Here is a 22234-nt window from a genome sequence, read left to right as displayed (position 1 = left end):
TGGCAAGAACAGGAAGGCAGATTACTATCTGAATGGTGTCAAGTTAGGAAAAGGGGAAGTACAACGAGATCTAGGTGTCCTTGTTCATCAGTCACTGAAAGTAAGCATACAGGTACATCAGGCAGTGAAGAAAGCTAATGGCATGTTGGCCTTCATAACAAAGGGAGTTGAGTATAGGAGCAAAGAGGTCCTTCTGCAGCTGTACAGGGCCCTGGTGAGACCCCACCTGGAGTATTGTGTGCAGTTTTGATCTCCAAACTTGAGGAAGGACATTCTTGCTATGGAAGGAGTGCAGCATAGGGTCACTGGGTTAATTCTAGCGATGGCAGGACTGTCATATGTTTTAGGATTGGAGCGTCTGGGCTTGTATACACTGGAATTTAGAAGGGTGAGAGGGGATCTGACTGAAACATATAAGATTATTAAGGGATTGGACACACTGGAGGCAAGAAACATGCTCCCGATGTTGGGGGGGGGGGGGTCCAGAACCAGAGACCACAGTTTAAGAATAAGGGGTAGACCATTTAGAACGGAGTTGAGGAAAAACTTTTTCACCCAGTGGATTGTGGATCTGTGGAATGCTCTGCCTCAGAAGGCAGTGGAGGCCAATTCTCTGGATTCTTTCAAGAAAGAGTTAGATAGAGCTCTAAAAGATAGCGGAGTCATGGAATATGGGGAGAAGGCAGGAACAGATTGGTTAAGACAAATGTAGGTCCCTTACAGTCAGAAACAGATGAATTGATCATGGGGAACAAGGACATGGCAGACCAATTGAATAACTACTTCGGTGCTGTCTTCGCTAAGGAGGACATAAATAACCTGGAAATAGTAGGGGACCGAGGGTCTAGTGAGATGGAGGAACTGAGGGAAATACATGTTAGTAGGGAAGTGGTGTTAGGTAAATTGAAAGGATTAAAGGCAGATAAATCCCCAAGGCCAGATGGTTTGCATCCCAGAGTGCATAAGGAAGTAGCCCAAGAAATAGTGGATGCATTAGTGATAATTTTTCAAAACTCTTTAGATTCTGGATTAGTTCCTGAGGATTGGAGGGTGGCTAATGTAACCCCGCTTTTTAAAAAAGGAGAGGGAGAGAAACTGGGGAATTATAGACCGGTAAGCCTGACATCGATGGTGGGGAAAATGCTAGAGTCAGTTATCAAAGATGTGATAACAGCACATCTGGAAAGCAGTGAAATTATCGGACAAAGTCAGCATGGATTTGTGAAAGGAAAATCATGTCTGACGAATCTCAGAATTTTTTGAGGATATAACTAGTAGAGTGGATAGGAGAGAACCAGTGGATGTGGTATATTTGGATTTTCAAAAGGCTTTTGACAACATCCCACACAGGAGATTAGTGTGCAAACTTAAAGCACACAGTTTTGGGGGTATGGTATTGATGTGGATAGAGAATTGGTTAACAGACAGGAAGTAAAGAGTGGGAATAAACAGGACCTTTTCAGAATGGCAGGCAGTGACTAGTGCGGTACCGCAAGGCTCAGTGCTGGGACCCCAGTTGTTTACAATATATATTAATGACTTAGATGAGGGAATTAAATGCAGCATCTCCAAGTTTGCGGATGACAGGAAGCTGGGCGGCAGTGTTAGCTGTGAGGAGGATGCTAAGAGGATGCAGGGTGACTTGGATAGATTAGGTGAGTGGGCAAATTCATGGCAAATGCAATTTAATGTGGAAAAATGTGAGGTTATCCACTTTGGTGGCAAGAACAGGAAAACAGATTATTATCTGAATGGTGGCCGATTAGGAAAAGGGGAGGTGCAACGAGACCTGGGTGTCATTGTACATTAGTCATTGAAAGTGGGCATGCAGGTACAGCAGGCGGTGAAAAAGGCGAATGGTATGCTGGCATTTATAGCGAGAGGATTCGAGTACAGGAGCAGGGAGGTACTGCTGCAGTTGTACAAGGCCTTGGTGAGACCACACTTGGAGTATTGTGTGTAGTTTTGGTCCCCTAATCTGAGGAAAGACATCCTTGCCATAGAGGGAGTACAAAGAAGGTTCACCAGATTGATTCCTGGGATGGCAGGACTTTCATATGATGAAAGGCTGGATCGACTAGGCTTATACTCTCTGGAATTTAGAAGATTGAGGGGGGATCTTATTGAAACGTATAAAATTCTAAAGGGATTGGACAGGCTAAATGTAGGAAGATTGTTCCCGATGTTGGGGAAGTCCAGAACGAGGGGTCACAGTTTGAGGATAAAGGGGAAACGTTTTAGGACCGAGATGAGGAAGAACTTCTTCACACAGAGAGTGGTGAATCTGTGGAATTCTCTGCCACAGGAAACAGTGAGGCCAGTTCATTGGCTATATTTAAGAGGGAGTTAGATATGGCCCTTGTGGCTAAAGGGATCAGGGGGTATGGAGAGAAGGCAGGTACAGGGTTCTGAGTTGGATGATCAGCCATGATCATACTGAATGGCGGTGCAGGCTCGAAGGGCCGAATGGCCTACTCCTGCACCTATTTTCTATGTTTCTATGTTTAACAGGGTACTGATTGTGGAGGATCAGCCATGATCACAGTGAATGTCGGTGCTGGCTCGAAGGGCCGAATGGCCTACTCCTGCACCTATTGTCTATTGCACAGTATTTCCATTACATCACACAAAGAAATGTGTTAAAAATGGAAGTGTAAGGGTTGGGGTTCACTACAGAATCAAATGTCACTATGCATCAATGTATGAGATTCACTGTTCTGAAGTTTAAAGTAGAAATATGTACTTAATATTCTGCCTTAAAATCACTCACTGGCCACTTTATTAAGTACATCTCTACACCTGTTCGTTAATCAAAGTTCAAAGTAAATTTATTATCAAAGTACATATACTTATGTATTTTGAGAATACAGAGTTTGAATGTTCCTGTCAGAATAAAAGGCATGGATAACAGGTTTAGGGAAGCTTGGTTTTTGAGAGATATTGAGGCCCTGGTTACGAAGAAGGTGGTGCGTAGCAGTTGTGGACAGTGAGGAACAAATGAGGTACCTGAGAATAAGAAATAAGAGAACACGTCAGAGGGAAATCAGAAGGGCTAAAAGAAGACAGGAGTTTGCTGTAGTAGGCAAGGTGAAGGAGAATCCTAAAGGCTTCTACAGATATATTAAGATCAAAAGTTAAGCAAAGGATAAAATCGATCCTCTGGAAGATCATGGAGGTAATGTATGTGTGGAGCTGAAAGAGATGAAGAGATCCCCAAGGTCTAACAATGTGTTCTCTCTGACCCTGTGGGTGCCTAGTGCAGTAATTGCAGGGTATCTCTGTCTCTCTCTATATATATCTATATACCTCTATCTCTCTCTCTTAACCCCCCCCATCTCTATATATCTCTCTATGTCTGTCTGTCCCCCTCTCTCTCCCTCCCTCCCTCCCCCTCCCTCGCGCGCACGCGCTCTCGCTCTCTCTCTCTCTCTCGCGCTCTCTCTCTCTCTCTCTATATATATATATATATATATATCTATATCTCTATATCTCTCTATTTCTCTATATGTCTTTATCTCTCTATCTATATGTATCTCCATTACTCTGTCTATCTACCTTTAAGGTTATGAAATGAGAACTGAAAATAAGGAACATAAAATCCACATATAGGTAAGTCAGCCCATGCGTATTAAGAGAGAATACCTAAGCCACCATTACGGGTGGTTGACCTAGAGCAGGGGTACTCAGATCTGATACAAGCAATAGGTAAGCACCCTGACGTTGTACATTTCCATTTAAACCCTGAAGGCCGCAACGTGATTGCCTGGAAGGTGAGGTTATGTTTCCTTGAACTTACTTTGGGCCCTTGTTATCTGGTTTCTAACCACTCACACTCATTCATCAACCACACTTCATTATACTCATGCACAAGAAGAGCAGCATGTATCCTGTCACCACGCTGTTCTGAAGTCTGAAACAGAGGAATGTTATTGTTGTACAGAATTGATTAACAGCTGAAGATATTGACCCTTTGGTAAATTGTGTATGTTTGAGTTCCTTGCATGCAGGATCAATCACCATTCACAATACGAGTGTTAAAAGTCAATAAGTCGTTCATTGTCCATTCAGAAATCTGATGGCGGAGGGAACCAATTTCCCCCGGGATCAATAAAGTATGACTATGACTATGACTATGGAAGAAACTGTTCCTAAAATGTTGAGTGCATATTTTCAGACTCCTGTACCTCCTCCTTGATGGTAGCAATGAGAGAGGCAATGGGGGCCTTCAAGCTTGGATGCCAAGTTTCTGAGGCATTTCCTTTCAAAGATGTCCTCAATGCTGGGGAGCCGAGTACCCATGATGAAGATGGCTGACTTTGCAGCCTTCTACAGCTTTTTCTGATTCTGTGTAATGGCCCCTCCATACCAGATGGTGATGAAAACAGTTAGAATGCTCTCCAAGGTGCATCTATAGAAATTTGTGAGTATCTTTGACATGCAAATCTCCACAAACTCCTAATGAAATATAGCCACTGTTGTGTCTTCTTTGTAAATGAATCAATATGTTGGGCCCAGGATAGATCTTCAGAAATGTTGACACCCAGGAGCTTGAAACTGCTCACACTTTCCACTTCTGATCCCTCGATGAGGACTGGTGTGTGTTCCCTCGTCTTACCCTTCCTGAAGTCCACAATCAATTCCTTGGTCTTACTGACACTGAGTACAAGGTTGTTGTTGTGACATCATTCAAACAGCTGATCTATCTCACTCCTGTACGCTGCCTCATCACCATCTGATGTTCAATAGTTGTGTCATCAGCAAATTTATAGATGGCAGAGCTGTGGCTAGCCACACAGTAATTGGCATAGAGAGGGTAGAGCCGTGGGCAAAACATGCATCCTTCAGGTGTGCCAGTGTTGATTGTCAGAGAGGAGGAGATACAGTAGTAATTTCAATCTGTACTGACTGTGGCCTTCTGGTGAGGTGAGCAAGTCAAGGATGCAATTGCAGAGGGAGGTACAGAGGCCCAGGTTTAGAAGTTTATTGATTAGTTCTGAAAGTATGATGGTTTTGAATGCTGAACTATAATCAATAAACAGCAGCCCAAAGTAGGTATTACTATTGTCCAGGTGGTCCAAGATCGAGTAGACAGCCTGTGAGATTGTATCTCCTGTAAACCTATTGTGGCATTAAGCATAATACAGTGGGTCCCAGTTGTTGTATTGGCTGGAGTTGATTCTAGACATGACCAATATCTCAAAGCACTCTATCATGGTAGATGTGAGTGTGAGTGGGGAATAGTCATTGAGGCAGCTTACACAGCTCTTCTTGGGCACTGGTGTATTTATTGCCTTTTTGAAGCAGGTGGGAACCTCTTACTGCAGCAGGGAGAGACTAAAGGTGTCCTTGAGAAGTCCCACCAGTTGGTTAGCATCGATTTTCAGAGTCCTACCAGGTAGACCATCGGGGCCTCACACCTTGTCAGGGTTCACTCTCTTGAAAGATGTTCTACATAGAAACATAGAAATCTACAGCACACTACAGGCCCTTCAGCCCACAATGTTGTGCTGACCATGTAAACTCCTCGAGAAACTGCCTAGAATTTCCCTGTCGCATAGTCCTCTATTTTTCTAAGCTCCATGTACCTATCTAAGCGCCTCTTAAAAGGCCCTGTTGTATCTACCTCAACCACCAACACTGGAGGTGCATTCTACACACCCACCACTCACTGTGTGAGTATCTTATTTCTGACTTGCCCCTTGTACCTGCTTCCAAGCCCCTTAAAACTATGCCCCCTCACGTTAGCCATTTCAACTCCGGGAGAAAGTCTCTGGCTATCCACACCATCAATGCCTCTCATCATCTTATACATCCCATCCAGAATACCTCTCATCCTCTGTCGTTCCAAGGAGAAAAGGCCAAGTTCACTCAACCTATTCTCATAAGGCATGGTCTCGAATCCTTGTAAGTCTCCTCTCCACTCTCTCTATAGTATCCACATCCTTCCTGTAGTGATGTGACCAGAACTGAACACAGTACTCCAAATGAGGTATAACTAAGGTCTTATATAGCAGTAACATTACTCATGGCTCAAACTCAATCCCATGGTTGATGAAGGCCAACGCACCATATGCCTTCTTAACAACACAATCAACCTGTGTAGCAGCTTTGAGTGTCCTATGGACATGGGCCCCAAGATCTCTCTGATCTTCCACACTGCCAAGAGTCTTACCATTAATACAATATCCTGTCTTCAAATTTGACCTACCAAAATTAACTACTTCATACTTATCTGGCTTGAACTCCATCTGCCACTTCTCCGCCCAGTTCTGCATCCTATCGATGTCCCACTGTAACCTCTGACAGCCCTCCACACTATCCACAACACTCCCAACCTTTGTGTCATCAGCAAACTTACTAACCCACCCTTCTACTTCTTCATCAAGGTCATTTATAAAGAGCACAAAGAGTAGGGGACCCAGAACAGATCCGTGTGGAATACCACTGGTCACCAACATCCATGCAAAATACGAACCATCCACAACCACCCTTTGCCTTCTGTGGACAAGCCAATTCTGGATTCACCAAGCAAGGTCTCCCTGGACCCCATGCTTCCTTACTTTCTGAATGAGCGTTCCGCGGGGATCCTTATCAAGTGCCTTATTGAAATCCATATACACTACATCCACTGCTCTCTGTTCATCAATATGTTTTGTTACTTCCTCAAAAAATTCAATCAGGCTCGTAAGGCACGACCTGCCCTTGATAAAGCCATGTTGACTATCCCTAATCAGGTTATGTCTCTCCAAATGTTCATAAATGTTCTTCTCCAACAGCTTGCCTACTATTGAAGTAAGAGTCACTGGTCTATAATTTCCTGGGTTATCTCTACTCCATTTCTTGAACAAGGGAACACCATTTGTAAACTTTCCAATCCTCTGGTACTTCTGCCATTCCTTTTGATGATACAAAGATCATCACCAGAGTCTCAGCAGGATCATCTCCTCCTTCACTTCCCACAGTAGCCTGGGGTAAATCTCATCTGGTTTGGGTGACTAGCTGACTTTTTTTTAGCGTGTTGCACGAGACAGTCAGCCATTCTTGCCTGGCGTGTGGTGTCAGGATTGGTCTCCTTTTGGATTAACCCGGTCACGATATGAACGTTCCTGACTCAACCCTTTTTTTTTTACGAGTCCGAGTGGCTAGGTTGATGCTCAACCCAGCACAGATGGAAAATGTGCTGGGGGGGGATGGCCCGACTTGGATTTGAACTCGGGAGCCTTCGCTCCGCAGCCCAGCACTGATCCATTGTGCCACCAGCCGGCCTGACTGTCTGACAGTGTGTGTGTATACATACAACCAAACAAAATTAAAGTAAGAGTCACCATTTGAAAATAAAGGGATATCCACTTAAGGTGAGTGAGTGTCCGACAGAGTGATCAGCAGCACTGGGGCTCCACAGGGGACTGTCTTGTCTCCCTTTCTCTTCACCATTTACACCTCGGACTTCAACTACTGCACAGAGTCTTATCATCTTCAGAAGTTTTCGGATGACTCTGCCATAGTTGGATGCATCAGCAAGGGAAATGAGGTTGAGTACAGGGCTACGGTAGGAAACTTTGTCACATGGTATGAGCAGAATTATCTGCAGCTTAATGTGAAAAAGACTAAGGAGCTGGTGGTAGACCTGAGGAGAGCTAAGGTACCGGTGATCCCTGTTTCCATCCAGGGGTTAGTGTGGACATGGTGGAGGATTACAAATACCTGGGGATACGAATTGACAATAAACTGGACTGGTCAAAGAACACGGAGGCTATCTACAAGAAAGGTCAGAGCCGTCTCTATTTCCTGAGGAGACTGAGGTCCTTTAACATCTGCCCGACGATGCTGAGGATGTTCTACGAGTCTGTGGTGGCCAGTGCTATCATGTTTGCTGTTGTGTGCTGGGGCAGCAGGCTGAGGGTAGCAGACACCAACAGAATCAACAAACTCATTCGTAAGGCCAGTGATGTTGTGGGGATGGAACTGGACTCTCTGACGGTGGTGTCTGAAAAGAGGATGCTGTCCAAGTTGCATGCCATCTTGGACAATGTCTCCCATCCACTACATAATGTACTGGTTGGGCACAGGAGTACATTCAGCCAGAGACTCATTCCACCAAGATGCAACACAGAGCGTCATAGGAAGTCATTCCTGCCTGTGGCCATCAAACTTTACAACTCCTCCCTTGGAGGGTCAGACACCTGGAGCCAGTGGGCTGGTCCTGGACTTATTTCCTGGCATAATTTACATATTACTATTTAGCTATTTATGGTTTTATTACTATTTATTATTTATGGTGCAACTGTAACGAAAACCAATTTCCCCCAGGATCAAAAAAGTACGACTATGACTATGACTATGTGAAAATGAGGTTTCAAAGGTACATTTAATGTCGGAGAAATGAATACAGTATACATCTTGAAATACTTTTACTCCGCAACCATCGATGAAAACAGAGATGTGCGCACAAAGAATGAAAGAATGAATGAAGAGTTAAATGTTAGAACCCCAAAGTACCCCCCAGCTCCCTCCCCCACCCTTAAGCAGCAGCAAGGCAACAAACCCCCTCCCTCACCAGCAAAAAAAAGCATCGACACCCACCACAGAGCTCTCAAGTGTGCAGCAAAGCATCAATAAAGACACAGACTTGTAGTACCCCAAAGACTACTCATTCATCTGGTAATTCAACACACCACAGGCTCTCTCATTGAAGTAATTATTTATCTCTCCAAGGGTCATGAATCTTTGGAACTCTCCCCCTCAATGGGCATTTGAAACAGTTTTTAGATGTTTAGATAGTCCAACAGTAAAAAGTTCAATATCCGGTCTACAAACACATTCCTCGATCGTAATATGACCTGGTTAACAACAGATGGTGCAATATGGGTCATATTACGATTGAGGAACGTGTTTGTAGACTGGATATTGAACTTTTTACTGTTGGACTTCAGCCATATTCCACCGAGATACAACACTGGGCGGCACGGGAGGTCGTTCCTGCCTGTGGCCATCGAACTTGCAGCTCTTCCAGTGGAGGGTCAGACACCCTGAGCCAACAGATTGGTCTTGGACTTGTTTTCCATCTGGCATAGTTTGCATTTTGTTGTTTGTTTGTTTGTGGTTTTCGTATTGCTGTATTTAATGCTCTATTCTTGGTTGGTGCGGCTGTAACGAAACCCAATTTCCCTCGGGATCAATAAAGTATATCTATCTATCTATCTATAGATACAAGGCAGAGAGAGATGAATTCTTGATAAGCAAGGAGTTGAAAGAATTACATTGGTAGACAGGATTGTGGAATTAAGTTTATTAGAATCATAATCAGAATCAGGTTTGATATCACTGGCAGCAGTGCATTGTTTTGTGGCAGCAGTGCATTGCAATACATAATAAAAAATATTACAATAAGAAATATAAGAAATTAAATTTAGTAAGTAGTGCAAAAAGAGAGCAAAAACAAAGAAAAAATAGGTTGTGAACATTACTATTTATTATTTATGGTGCAACTGTAATGAAAACCAATTTACCCCGGGATCAATAAGGTATGACTATGACTATCACTATGGGTGCATTCAGAAATCTGATGGTGGTGGTGAAGAAGCTGTTGCTAAAACGTTGAGTGTGTGTCTTTGGGCTCCTGTACCTCCTTGATGTAGCAATGACAAGAGGGCAGGTTCTGTTTATAATAATTGAACTGATTTTAGAATTTGAATATTTTTTAATTATTAAGTTGTAATATAAACAATAACTGGAGTATACAGAGATTCAGGATTAATCATTGAGTAACACATTCCAGTCAACCAAATATGAAAATAGGTTAAATAGGCCACTTTGCACAGTAGAAGCACTATTTCAGCTCCTTAATTATAAATTTTAAGACAGTTACAGAAATTCTGCATGCATAATACAAGGAAGGCTTAAAGTAGTGATGAATGAGTGTCAATCAAATGGACAACTATCTGATGATTAGCTGGTCTATTTCACATCTTGGTGCTGTGTTTGATCCTGGATATTCCATCTCTCTAATGTCATGTGTCACGTACCCCGTGACGGGTTAAAGAACCAGAAAAGATGGAAAACACTTTGGAGTCCAGTATTGCTATTAACTAATGGTATTTATTAGTAACTACGCAATACAATAATATAAAATCAGATATATCAAACAGGTTAGCAATGATTATATATATAAGTGTGGAAATATATGAAAACCAAGCTTCTTCAAGTCTAGGGGTAAATAGGTAGTCTTATGATGATGAGTAAAGTTCAGTTCAGTTGGTGGTATTGAGTTGAGTAGTGATGGAGAGAGAGAGAGGGGGAGATTTGAGTCTTCAGGTGAGCTGATGCCGTCGATCTTCTCGTTGTCCTCCGAAATCCTTTAGGAGTCACCGACTGTGACCACAACAAAGGGGACCATTCTTCTGTGGTGGAATTATCAACCCAGGCGAGGGTTGGACACACAAATAACGCCCCACCGGTCACACCCTTTTCTCACTGCGAGAGCCACTGATCGATCCTCCAAAACCCACTTTTTCTGTGGGCACAACAAAGCTCATTCAGTGTCCAAAACCATGTGTCTGTAGGTCTAACAGCTGACCTTCTATTTATCTCACCGTGCTGAATACCAACTGTCCATCAAGCAGCTCCTCCCCTCTCTCTCTGTAAGAACTTGGAAGCTGTTAGTGTCCATGTAGAAAGTGTAAACAAACTGTGAGCAGTCTTTGCCTCTCTCTTTCTTTCTCTCTTTTTTTAACAGGGTGTCTAGTGTTGAACAACTCCCTCCCCTCTCCTCTCCTCTCCTCTCCTCTCCTCTCCTCTCCTCCCCTCCCCTCCCCCTCCCCTCCCCTCCCCTCCCCTCCCCTCCCCTCCCCTCCCCTCCCCTCCCCTCCCCTCCCCTCCCCTCCCCTCCCCTCCCCTCCCCTCCCCTCCCCTCCCCTCCCCTCCCCTCCCCTCCCCTCCCCTCCCCTCCCCTCCCCTCCCCTCCCCTCTCCTCCCCTCTCCTCCCCTCTCCTCTCCCCTCCTCTCCTCTCCCCTCCTCTCCTCTCCCCTCCCCTCTCCTCTCCTCTCCCCTCCCCTCCTCTCCCCTCCCCTCCTCTCCCCTCCCCTCCTCTCCCCTCCCCTCTCCTCCCCTCTCCTCTCCTCTCCTCTCCTCTCCTCTCCTCTCCCCTCCTCTCCTCTCCTCTCCCCTCCCCACCCCACCCCATAGGGGTAATTCAGGACCCCGTCACACATGTTACGGGATGCACCGCAGTTCTCGTCCTGCTGAAGTGAGCACCGATATCTCAATGATTTCAATGCTGCTTGTGTTCCCCTATTATGCCCTCCATTAACCTGAAACTATTTAAAACTCTGCTCCCCATGTCTGAATCTGTGCAAAGTTTCAGCCTGAAGTCACCTCTGTGTTTCCTGACCTATACTGACCAGGCCTAGTATTTATAATAATCATTCATGATGTGAAGAATTTATTTAATTTTCCTACTTTACGTCTCAGTAATTTTGTTCAGCTCTAGTTTCTCTGTCTTCCTCAATTCTTATGCTATGATGAAAAACCCTGATATAGTTGGAATTTAATATCAGGGGATTTGATCGGTTTATGGATTTGCAATATTCAAAATTATACTGACCCTTTTTACATCAGATTTTTTTTGCTTATATAGCAATTGATGAATATGAAGAACTTCTGAAAGAAAATGAGAAGATAAAGAAAGAGGTGAGTAGTTTTCCGTAGCAAGCAATGTTATATTTATATCAATCTTTAAAGAAGCAAATAGTTTCTCAATAACTTCACAAGTTCTAAAACAAACACATTGGCACTAAGCCATGGAAGGAGATATTAGAGACATATCCAAAAAGGGCTATCAGAGAGGGAAGTTTCAAGATACAAGGTCAGGGAGGAAAAGTAGATACCTAGTAGACTAAGGAAAGGGAAAGTTGAAAGGCTCTAACGTCCCCAACATCAGTACCTCCCTATCATTAAGGGCCCCAATCTCCTCTTATCATTGCTACATTTGAAAGGGAGGTACAGGAGCCTGTAGGAACAGCTGAAACATGTGGTCATCTGCAGTGGTCCCAATGTAGTCTCCTCAATTTTGGTGAGACCCATTGCGGACTTGGGGGCCACTCTGTCGAACAACTTTGCTCTGTCCGCCACAGCAAGCAGAAATTCCTGGTGACCACCCATTTTAATTCTACTTCCCATCACTATTCCGACATGTCTGTCCATAGCCTTCTCACGATGAGGCCAATCTCAGGGTGAAAGAACAACATCTCATATTCCAACCTGATGGTATGAACATATGATCTCTCTGATTTCTAGTAATTTCTCTCTCACTCCAAATTTTCTCTTTTTCCATTCCCTATTCTTGCTCTTTTCTTACCCCTTCCGTTCTCCTCACCTGCCGATCACTTCCATCTGTGCCACTCCTCCTTCCATTTCTCCCATGGTCCACTCTCCTCTCCCTCTTCCCCCTCCCCCCTCTTCCCCCACTCATCCCCACCCTCCCCCTCCCCATCACCCTCTTACCCACTCTTACCCCTCTTCCCCACTCTTCCCCTCTTTCACCTCTTCCCCACTCTTTCCCCTCTTCCCCACGTCCCCACCTCTTCCCACCCTCACCCCTCTCCCCTTTTCCCCTTATCATCCTCTTACCCCCTCACCCCCACCTCCATACCCCTTTTCTCTTTCCCCTTCCCCTCTTCCCCTTTACCCCTTCACCCCCTCACCCTCCCTTCCCCCTTACCCCACCCCTTCTTCCCCCCACCTCTTCCCCCCTCCTCATGTGATGCATGAACAATGGACAAATTTGGTGGGGGGTGGGGTAGGTGGGTGCGTCAGATCCTCCACCCTCAGATAAGGTCTCAGTATCTCAGAATATGAAACATTTATAATATTTGGTCTACCAATGTATGTCAAAAGTATCATCACATCCAAAACAGGTCACTGAATGTGGATCTTGGAGAATTTGCTTACTTGGATTTGGTTCTTGTTTTCTGTTAACGCTTCCCAGATTCAGAGTCAATAATGATACTGGACACCACGTATTGGTGTTTGTGTTTAATATCATTCTGCTTATAATTTCACATTTACCCATAGAGTTTAAGATTGATTGAAGAAAAAGATAATGCCATTCAGCAGGTGGAAGAACTCCGTAGAGGTAAGACATTATTTGATCTGTTTTTGTTTAAGAACCAAGAAAGGACAATTAAAAAGGCAATGCAGGGAGAGAAGATGAAATATGTGGGTAAATTACCCAACAGTACAAAGGAGAGTTGTAAGAGTTTTTTTTTAGTCACATAAAAGTTAAGTGAGAGATGAGCGGATGTTGCAACACTAGAAAATGATGCTGGAGAGATAGTAATAGGAATAAAAAAATAGCAGAGGAACCAAATAGCTACTTAGTGTCATTCTTTTCAGTGGGAAATAGCAGTGACACGCTGGAAGTTCAAGAGTCAAGGGGCAGAAGTGAGTTTAGTGGCGGAGAAGGTTCTTGGGAAGTTGAAAGGCCTGAGAGTAAATAAATCACCTGGTGGTCTACCCTGATGGACTACCATCCCAAACTGTAGCTAAAAACATTTTAGAGTCAGTAGAAGTAATCCTTAAAGAATCACTATTGCCAGGGAAGGTCCCAGAGGATGGAAAATCACAAATATAATTCCTCTGTTTAAGAAGAGAGGAGACAAAGGTCAGGAAATTTTAGACCAGTTAACCTGACCTTGGTGGTTGTTAAGATTTCAGATCTGTTATTAAGGATGAAATTTTGGAATATTTGCCAGTACATGATAAAATGGAGTCAGGACAGTTTCATTAAGGGGAGATCTTGTCTGACAAATTTGTTAGAACTCTTTGAAGAGACAAAGAAGAATCGGTGGATTTTCCGAAGGGCTTAGACAAGGTGTTACCAAGAAGCTGCTGAACAGGATAAGAATCTATGGTGTTAAAGGCAAGATAGAATAGAATATTGGCTGACTGGTGGAAGGCAGAGACTATGAATAAAGGAGTCATTTCAAGACGGCTGTAGGTGACTAATGGATTTCTGCGGGGGTCACAACTTTACACATGATACACCTCTGATCTGCATGACAGAACTGATGGGTTTGTGGCCAGCTCCTCAGATGATACGTAGATAGATGGAGGGACAGGTAGCATTGCAGAGGTACGGAGACTTCAGAAGGACTTGGGTAGATTAAGAGAGTGGACAAAGAGGTGACAAGTGGCATCTGCACTTTGATAGGACAAATAAAGGAGTATACTATATTGTAAATGAGGAGAAGATTTAGAAATTAGAGATGCAAAGGGACTTGAGAATTTCCTTAAGGCTAACTTGGGGATTGAGTTCATAGTAAGGAAACCAAATGCAATGTTCATTTTTCAAGAGGACTAGGATATCTTGCGAAAGTTTTATAAGGCATTGGTCAGACTGCATTTGTGAACAATTTAGGGCCCCATATCTAAGGAAAGATGAGCTAGCCCTGGAGGTGGTCCAGGAGAGAGTCACCAGAATGTTCCCGGGAATGAAAGGCTTGATGCATGGGAACGTTTGGTGGTTCTGGAACTGCATTTGCTGCAGTTCAGAAGGATGGAAGTGGGGCGGGGTAGGAGGAATGGGAGTGGGATGGGGGATGCGGAATCTCATTGAAGTGTACTGGATGCCGAAGGCCTGGATAGAGTGGGCTCAGAGGGAATATTTCCAGTAGTGTGAGAGTCTAGGATCTGAGGTCACAACCTCAGAATTAGAAGCTTTCCACTTAGAACAGAGATCCTTCAGTCAGAGTGTGGTGAATCTGTGGGCAATGGAGTCCAAGGCATTTGCATGAGGACATCTATGCAAAGGTGCAATGAAAAACTTACTTGCAGCAGCATTGCAGGAACATCGCATTAAATAAGCAGCATTCACAAGATAAACGTAAATGAAACAATGATTATACACAATTGGAACAAAAAGATAGTCAATTTTAAGGCAAACTGATCAAACTAGTCGTGGTGTTGTTAAAATGTATTGATTAGGGTTTTGCTAGTTGGGTCAAGAAACAAATTGTTGAAGGGAAGTAGCTTTTCTTGTGCCTAGTAGTGTGGAACTTCAGGCTTCTGATCTCCTACCCACTGGTAACTGCGAAAAGATGGTGTGGCCCGGACAGTGGAGATCTGTGTTGATGGATGTTGCCTTCTTGAAGTAGCACATTTTGTAGTTACACTGATAGTGGAGAGGGATGCACCCATGATGTATTGGGCAGAAACCACTACACTCTGCAGCTTCTTCCCTTCCTGTACATTCCAATTCCCTTCCCGTGCATTCCAATTCCCTTCCCGTGCATTCCAATTCCCTTCCCGTGCATTCCAATTCCCTTCCTGTGCATTCCAATTGCCTTCCTGTGCATTCCAATTCTCTTCCTGTGCATTCCAATTCCCTTCCTGTGCATTCCAATTCCCTTCCTGTGCATTCGAATTCTCTTTCTGTGCATTCCAATTGCTGCATGAAAACATGTGGGAATGGGATTGAGGGGAAAACATATCATCCATGATCGAATGGTAGGGTAAACTCTGGGCTAGGTAGCAAATTCTGCTCCTGAATTTTATGGTCTTTATCTATCTATCATTGAACAGGCGCTTTGAGCCACACCACCCAGAAACCCTGGTTTAACCCTAGCCTAATCATGGGAGAATTTACAATGACCTACTAACCAATCTTTCTACTGTCCAATCTTACATTTGATGTTAAAGAGCTTTTATTGGTTTTGTACCAAGAAGCTGCACTTGAATGACAATTATGCTTAACCTCTAGTCAACACAACCTCAACATTGGAAGTGGGAATGGAGAAATAGTTCTTGTTGCATGGAGAGGATTTCAGAGGTTAGTGGGATTTGTAGTGTTCAGGAACTTGGTTCTGTTGGAATGGTTCTTGCTGCTGAGGTGCAGATTGAGGAGCATCTACTGCTCAACACTAAAGCTGGTGGTATAGTAGGCAGTAAAGAAGGTTATCTAAGGTGACAATCAAGATAAAATGGGGAAGTGGGTGACGGAATTTAAGTGCAAAGTGATATACTTTTGGGAAGGCTGGGACATACACAAGGAATGGTAGCGTCACTGAACAGCAAGACTGGGCGCAAGTACAGAGCTTACAGAAAGCGGTGACACAGATAGAGTAGTGAAGAAGACAAATGGCATGTTTCCTTTCACCAGCCAAGGTGTCGAGCACAAGATTTGGAACATTATATTATAGTTGCAGAGATGTTTGGTTAGGCTGCACATAGAGCATTGTGTGCCATTCTAATCAGCATGTTCATTGAAAAGATTCATTGGCATTTTAGGGTGGAGGTACATCTCTACCAAAGGAGGTATAAGGTGCTCCTTCCCTCCGCTAGCCTGCAGGTCACCCTTGGGCAAAGTGTAGCACCTGATTAGCCCCCACCCACCCCAACCCCAAAATCAGGGTCACTAGAAGCCATGGAAACAGGTAGAGGATAGTCGTATAAGCAGCTGGTGTGTATCACAAGCCCTGGTTATGTGACCACTGACGCCAGACAGGCAATCTCTGAAGAGTATTGGTATTGGCTGGGGGCACCCGTCTTGTAAAGACACTGCCCAGAAGAAGGCAATGGAAACCTCTTCTGTGGAAAAATTTGGTCAAGAACAATCATGGTAACGAGATCATGATTGCCCATGTGATTCAACACGGCACATAATAATGATGATGATATGGAAAGGAAGTGATTAAGCTGGAAGGAATACCAAAAAATAATTGACAGGAATATTCCCTGCACTACAAGGCTTAAGTTGTGAGGAGAGATTGGATAGGCTGGGATATTTTCACTGTATGAAAGGAGATTGAGGGATGTTCCTGTGGAGGTTTTTAACGGTAGGTGTGGCATTGAGTGGAGAGATGGTCATAGTCGTTTTCCCAAGGTAGGGGAGTCTAAAACTAGAGGACATAGGTTACCGTGAGAGTGGAGGGGTTTAAAGAGGACAGGGGAGACAGAAGAAGGGAAATTACCGATTAGTTCATCTGATCTCAGTGGTTGGGAAGATATTGGAGTTGATTGTTAAAGATGTGGTTTTACGGCACTTGAAGGCGCATGATAAAATAGGCCATAGTCAGCATGGTTTCCTGAAGTGGAAATCTTGGATGACAAATCTGTTAGAATTCCTTGAGGAAATAACAAGTCAGCTAGACAAAGGGGAATCGATAGATGTTCTGTACTTGGGTTTTCAGAAGGCCTTTGACAAGGTGCCACACATGAGGTTGCTTAGCAACATAAGAGCCCATGGTATAACAGAAAAGGTAGTAGCATGCATAGAGCATTGGCTGATTGGCAGGCGGCCAAGAATAGGAATTTCGGATACCTTTTCTGATTGACTGCTGGTGACCAGTGGTGTTCCGGAGAGGTCAGCATTGGGACCGATTCTTTTTGTGTTGCAAGTCTATTAAATAGATGATGTAATTGATGGCTTTGTGGCCAAATTTGCAGATGATGTGAAGATCGGTGGAGGGACAGATTGTGTTGAGCAAGCAGGGAGACTGCAGTAGGACTTAAACAGATAAGGAGAATGGTCACAGAAATGACAGATGGAACACAGTGTTGGGAAGTGTATGGCCATGCACTTTGAATAAATAAAAGTGTAGACCATTTTCTAAATGGAGAAAAATTTAAAAATCTGATGTGCAAAGGGTATTGGGAGTCCTTGTGCATGATTCCCTAAATGTTAGTTTGCAGATTGAGTCAGTGGTGAGGAAGGCAAATGTGATGCTAGCATTCATTCAAGAAGACCAGAAGACATAGGAACAGAATGAGGCCGTTCAGCCCACTGAGTCTATTCCGCCATTCCTTCATGGCTAATTCCGGATCCCACTCAACCCCATATACGTGCCTTCTCACCATATCCTTTGATGCCATGACTGATCTAAGATAGCTCTTTCCCCGAGTAGGCTCAGGCACAAGCTGCTCTAAAAAGCCATCTTGTAGGCATTCAGCTCTTGTGATCTGACACCAACCTGATTTGCCCAATCCCCTTACACATTGAAGACCCCATTACAATTGTGCCTTTACACTTATTGGATATTTTTTCCATCTCCCTTTGTAATCTCAAGTCCATAGCTTGGCTTCCATTTGGAGGCCTATATATGATTCCCATTATAGTTTTTTGGTTATCCTTGCAGTAACTTAGCTCCACCCACAAAGATTCAGCATTCTCTGACCCAAAGTTACCTCTTTCTAAAGATGTAATTCCATTCCTTACCAGAGAGCCACACCACCGCCTATGCCTTCCTACCTGTCCTTACGATACAAAGTATATCCTTTAATGTTATGCTCCCAACTATGGCCTTATTTCAACCACGACTCAGTGATGCCCACAATGTCATACTGACCAATCTCTAATTGTGCCATGAGCTCGTCCACCTTATTCCAAATGCTACGCATATTTAAATACAGCACCTTCAGTCCTGCATTCTTCACCCTTTTAAATTTTGCCTCTGTGGTACAATTTAACTCTTTGCTTTATCTGCAGTTGTATTCAATCATTGGTTTGTCCTTCCCTACATTCATGTTACACCCATCATCTACTTGTCAACCTGCTGGCTCATCCTCAGCTCTATCATACTGGTTCCCATCCCCATGCCATATTAATTGAGACCACTCCCAACAGCTTAGTAAACCTGTCCAAAAGAATATTGCCCCGCTTCCAGATTCAAGTTCAACCTGTCCCTTTTATGCAGGCCCTACCTGCCCCAGAAGAGGTCCCAATTTTCCAGAAATCTGAATCCCTGTCCCCTGCTCCAATTCTTCAGCCATGCATTCATCTGCCACCTCATTCTATTCCTAATGTCTCTGTCAGGTGGCACAGAGTTTACTGCCCTTGAGGTCCTGCTACTCAGCTTCCTTCCCTTTTTCTACCAACATAGAATAATACAGCACAGTACAGGCCCTTTGGCCCACAATATTGTGCCGACCCTCAAACCCTGCCTCCCATATAAGCCCCCATCTTAAATTCCTCCATATACCTGTCTTGTAGTCTCTTAAACTTCACTAGTGTATCTGCCTCCACCACTGACTCAGGCAGTGCATTCCACACACCAACCACTCTCTGAGTGAAAAACCTTCCTCTAATATCCCCCTTGAACTTCCCACCCCTTACCTTAAAGCCATGTCCTCTTGTATTGAGCAGTAGTGCCCTGGGGAAGAGGCGCTGGCTATCCACTCTATCTATTCCTGTTATCATCTTGTACACCTCTATCATGTCTCCTCTCATCCTCCTCTCCAAAGAGTAAAGCCCCAGCTCCCTTAATCTCTGATCATAATCCACACTCTCTAAACCAGGCAGCATCCTGGTAATCTCCTCTGTACTCTTTCCAATGCTTCCACATCCTTCCTATAGTGAGGTGACCAGAACTGGACACAGTACTCCAAGTGTAGCCTAACCAGAGTTTTATAGAGCTGCATCATTACATCGCGGATCTTAAACTCTATCCCTCGACTTATGAAAGCTAACACCCCATAAGTTTTCTTAACTACCCTATCCACCTGTGAGGCAACTTTCAGGGATCTATGGACATGTACCCCCAGATCCCTCTGCTCTTCCACACTACCAAGTATCCTGCCATTTACCTTGTACTCTGCCTTGGAGTTTGGCCTTCCAAAGTGTACCACTTCACACTTCTCCGGGTTGAACTCCATCTACTACTTCTCGGCCCACTTCTGCATCCTATCAATATCTCTCTGCAATCTTTCACAATCCTGTACAACTATCCACAACACCACCAACCTTTGTGTCGTCCGCAAACTTGCCAACCCACCCTTCTACCCCCACATCCAGGTCGTTAATAAAAATCATGAAAAGTAGAGGTCCCAGAACTGATCCTTGTGGGACACCACTAGTCACAATCCTCCAATCTGAATGTACTCTCTCCACCACGACTCTTTGCTTTCTGCAGACAAGCCAATTCTGAATCTACCTGGCCAAACTTCCCTGGATCCCAAGCCTTCTGACTTTCTGAATAAGCCTATCGTGTGGAACCTGAGCAAATGCCTTACTAAAATAAATGTAGATCACATCCACTGCACTACCCTCATCTATATGCCTGGTCATCTCAAGGAACTCTATCAGGCTTGTTAGACACGATCTGCCCTTCACAAAGCCACGCTGACTGTCCCTGATCAGACCATGATTCTCTAAATGCCCAGAGGTCCTATCTCTAAGAATCTTTTTCAACAGCTTTCCCACCACAGACGTAAGGCTCACTGGTCTATAATTACCCGGACTATCCCTACTACCTTTTTTGAACAAGGGGACAACATTCGCCTCCCTCCAATCCCCCGGTACCATTCCTGTGGACAACGAGGACATAAAGATCCTAGCCAGAGGCTCAGCAACTCTTCTCTCGCCTCATGGAGCAGCTTGGGGAATATTCCGTCAGGCCCCAGGGACTTATCTGTCCTAATGTATTTTAACAACTTCAACACCTCCTCTCCCTTAATATCAACATGCTCTAGAACATCAAACTCACTCATATGTTACCTATGTTGTTAGTACTAATATATAACCACGACTTCTGGCTGGTCACCCTCCCTTTTCAGGATATCGTGGATGCATTCAGAAACATCGCGGAACCTGGCACCTGGGAGGCAAACCACCATCGTGTTTCCTTTTTGCATCCACAGAATTCCCTAGAATAAGAATTGGAACCAGAATCAGGTTTATTGTCACCAGCATGTGACGTGAAATTTGTTAATTTAGCAGCAGCAACAGTTCAATGCAATACATAATCCAGCAGAGAGAAAAAATAATAATAAATAAAATAATAATAATAAATCAACAAGTAAATCAATTACTTTCCAATGTTTTAGACGTGATCGAGGCAGAGGAATGAAGGGTGGGGGGGGGCGGGTGGCATTGCTAGTCAGGGAAAATGTTACAGCAGTGCTCAGGCAGGACAGATTAGAGGGCTTGTCTACCAAGGCCGTATGGGTGGAGCTGAGAAGCAGGAAAGGTATGACCATGTTAATGGGATTGTATTATAGACCACCCAATAGTCAGCGAGAATTGGAGGAGCAAATCTGCAGAGAGATTGCAGACAACTGCAGGAAACATAAAGTTGTGATAGTAGGGGATTTTAATTTTCCACATATTGACTGGGATTCCCATACTGTTAAAGGTCTAGACAGGTTAGAGTTTGTAAAATTTTTTCAGGAAAGTTTTCTAAATCAATATATATAGGTACCAACTGGAGAGGATGCAATAATAGATCTTGTATTAGGAAATGAGTTAGGGCAGATGACGGAAGTGTGTGTAGGGGAACACTTTGGTTCTAGTGATCATAACACCATTAGTTTCAACTTGATCATGGACAAGGATAGATCTGGTCCCAGGGTTGAGGTTCTAAACTGGAAAAAAGGCCAAATTTGAAGAAATGAGAAAAGATCTAAAAAGCGTGAATTGGGACAGGTGGTTCTCTGGCAAGGATGTGATTGGTAAGTGGGAGGCCTTCAAAGGAGAGATTTTGAGAGTGCAGAGTTTGTATGTTCCTGTCAAGATTAAAGGCAAAGTGAATAAGAATAAGGAACCTTGGTTCTCAAGGGATATTGGAACTCTGATAAAGAAGAAGAGAGAGATGTATGACATGTATAGGAAACAGGGAGCAAATAAGGTACTTCAGGAGTATAAAAAGTGCAAAGAAATACTTAAGAAAGAAATCAGGAGGGCTAAAAGAAGACAGGAGGTTGCTTTGGCAGTCAAGGTGAAGGATAATCCAAAGAGCTTCTACAGGTATATTATGAGCAAAAGGATAGTAAGGGATAAAATTGGTCCTCTTGAAGATCAGAGTGGTCGGCTATGTATGGAACTAAAAGAAATGGGGGAGATCTTAAATGAGCTTTTTGCATCTGTATTTACTAAGGAAACTGGCATGGAGTCACTAGAAGTAAGGCAAACAAGTAGTGAGGTCATGGAACCTATACAGATTGAGGAGGAGGAGGTGCTTGCTATCATGAGGCAATCAGAGTAGATAAATCCCTAGGGCCTGACAGGGTATTCCCTCAGACCTTGAAGGAGACTAGTTTTGAAATTGCAGGGGCCCTGGCAGATATATTTAAAATGTTGGTATCTACAGGTGAGGTGCCGGAGGATTGGAGGATAGCTCATGTTGTTCCGTTATTTAAAAAAGGCTCTAAAAGTAATCCAGGAAATTATAGGCCGGTAAGTTTAACGTCAGTAGTAGGTAAATTATTGGAAGGAGTGCTGAGAGATAGGATCTACAAGTATTT

The 22234-nt window shown here is 43.9% G+C and overlaps 1 protein-coding gene across 1 annotated transcript in view; it reads left to right on the top strand.

Moving 5' to 3' along the window:
• The window catches only part of shtn1 (shootin 1), a 131368-nt gene that overhangs the window by 5273 nt on the left and 103861 nt on the right, over positions 1–22234 (top strand). Inside the window, exons 2-3 of the mRNA XM_072239668.1 lie at positions 11637–11689; positions 13073–13133. Of these exons, the coding sequence (XP_072095769.1) occupies positions 11637–11689; positions 13073–13133 (114 nt within the window). The remainder of the gene's footprint in view (positions 1–11636; positions 11690–13072; positions 13134–22234) is intronic.

Source organism: Mobula birostris, chromosome 21, assembly GCF_030028105.1.
Source record: "Mobula birostris isolate sMobBir1 chromosome 21, sMobBir1.hap1, whole genome shotgun sequence".
In the NCBI taxonomy this organism is placed as follows: Eukaryota; Metazoa; Chordata; class Chondrichthyes; order Myliobatiformes; family Myliobatidae; genus Mobula; species Mobula birostris.
Note: the sequence above shows the minus strand (reverse complement) of the source record. Positions and strands in the feature narration are given on the sequence as shown.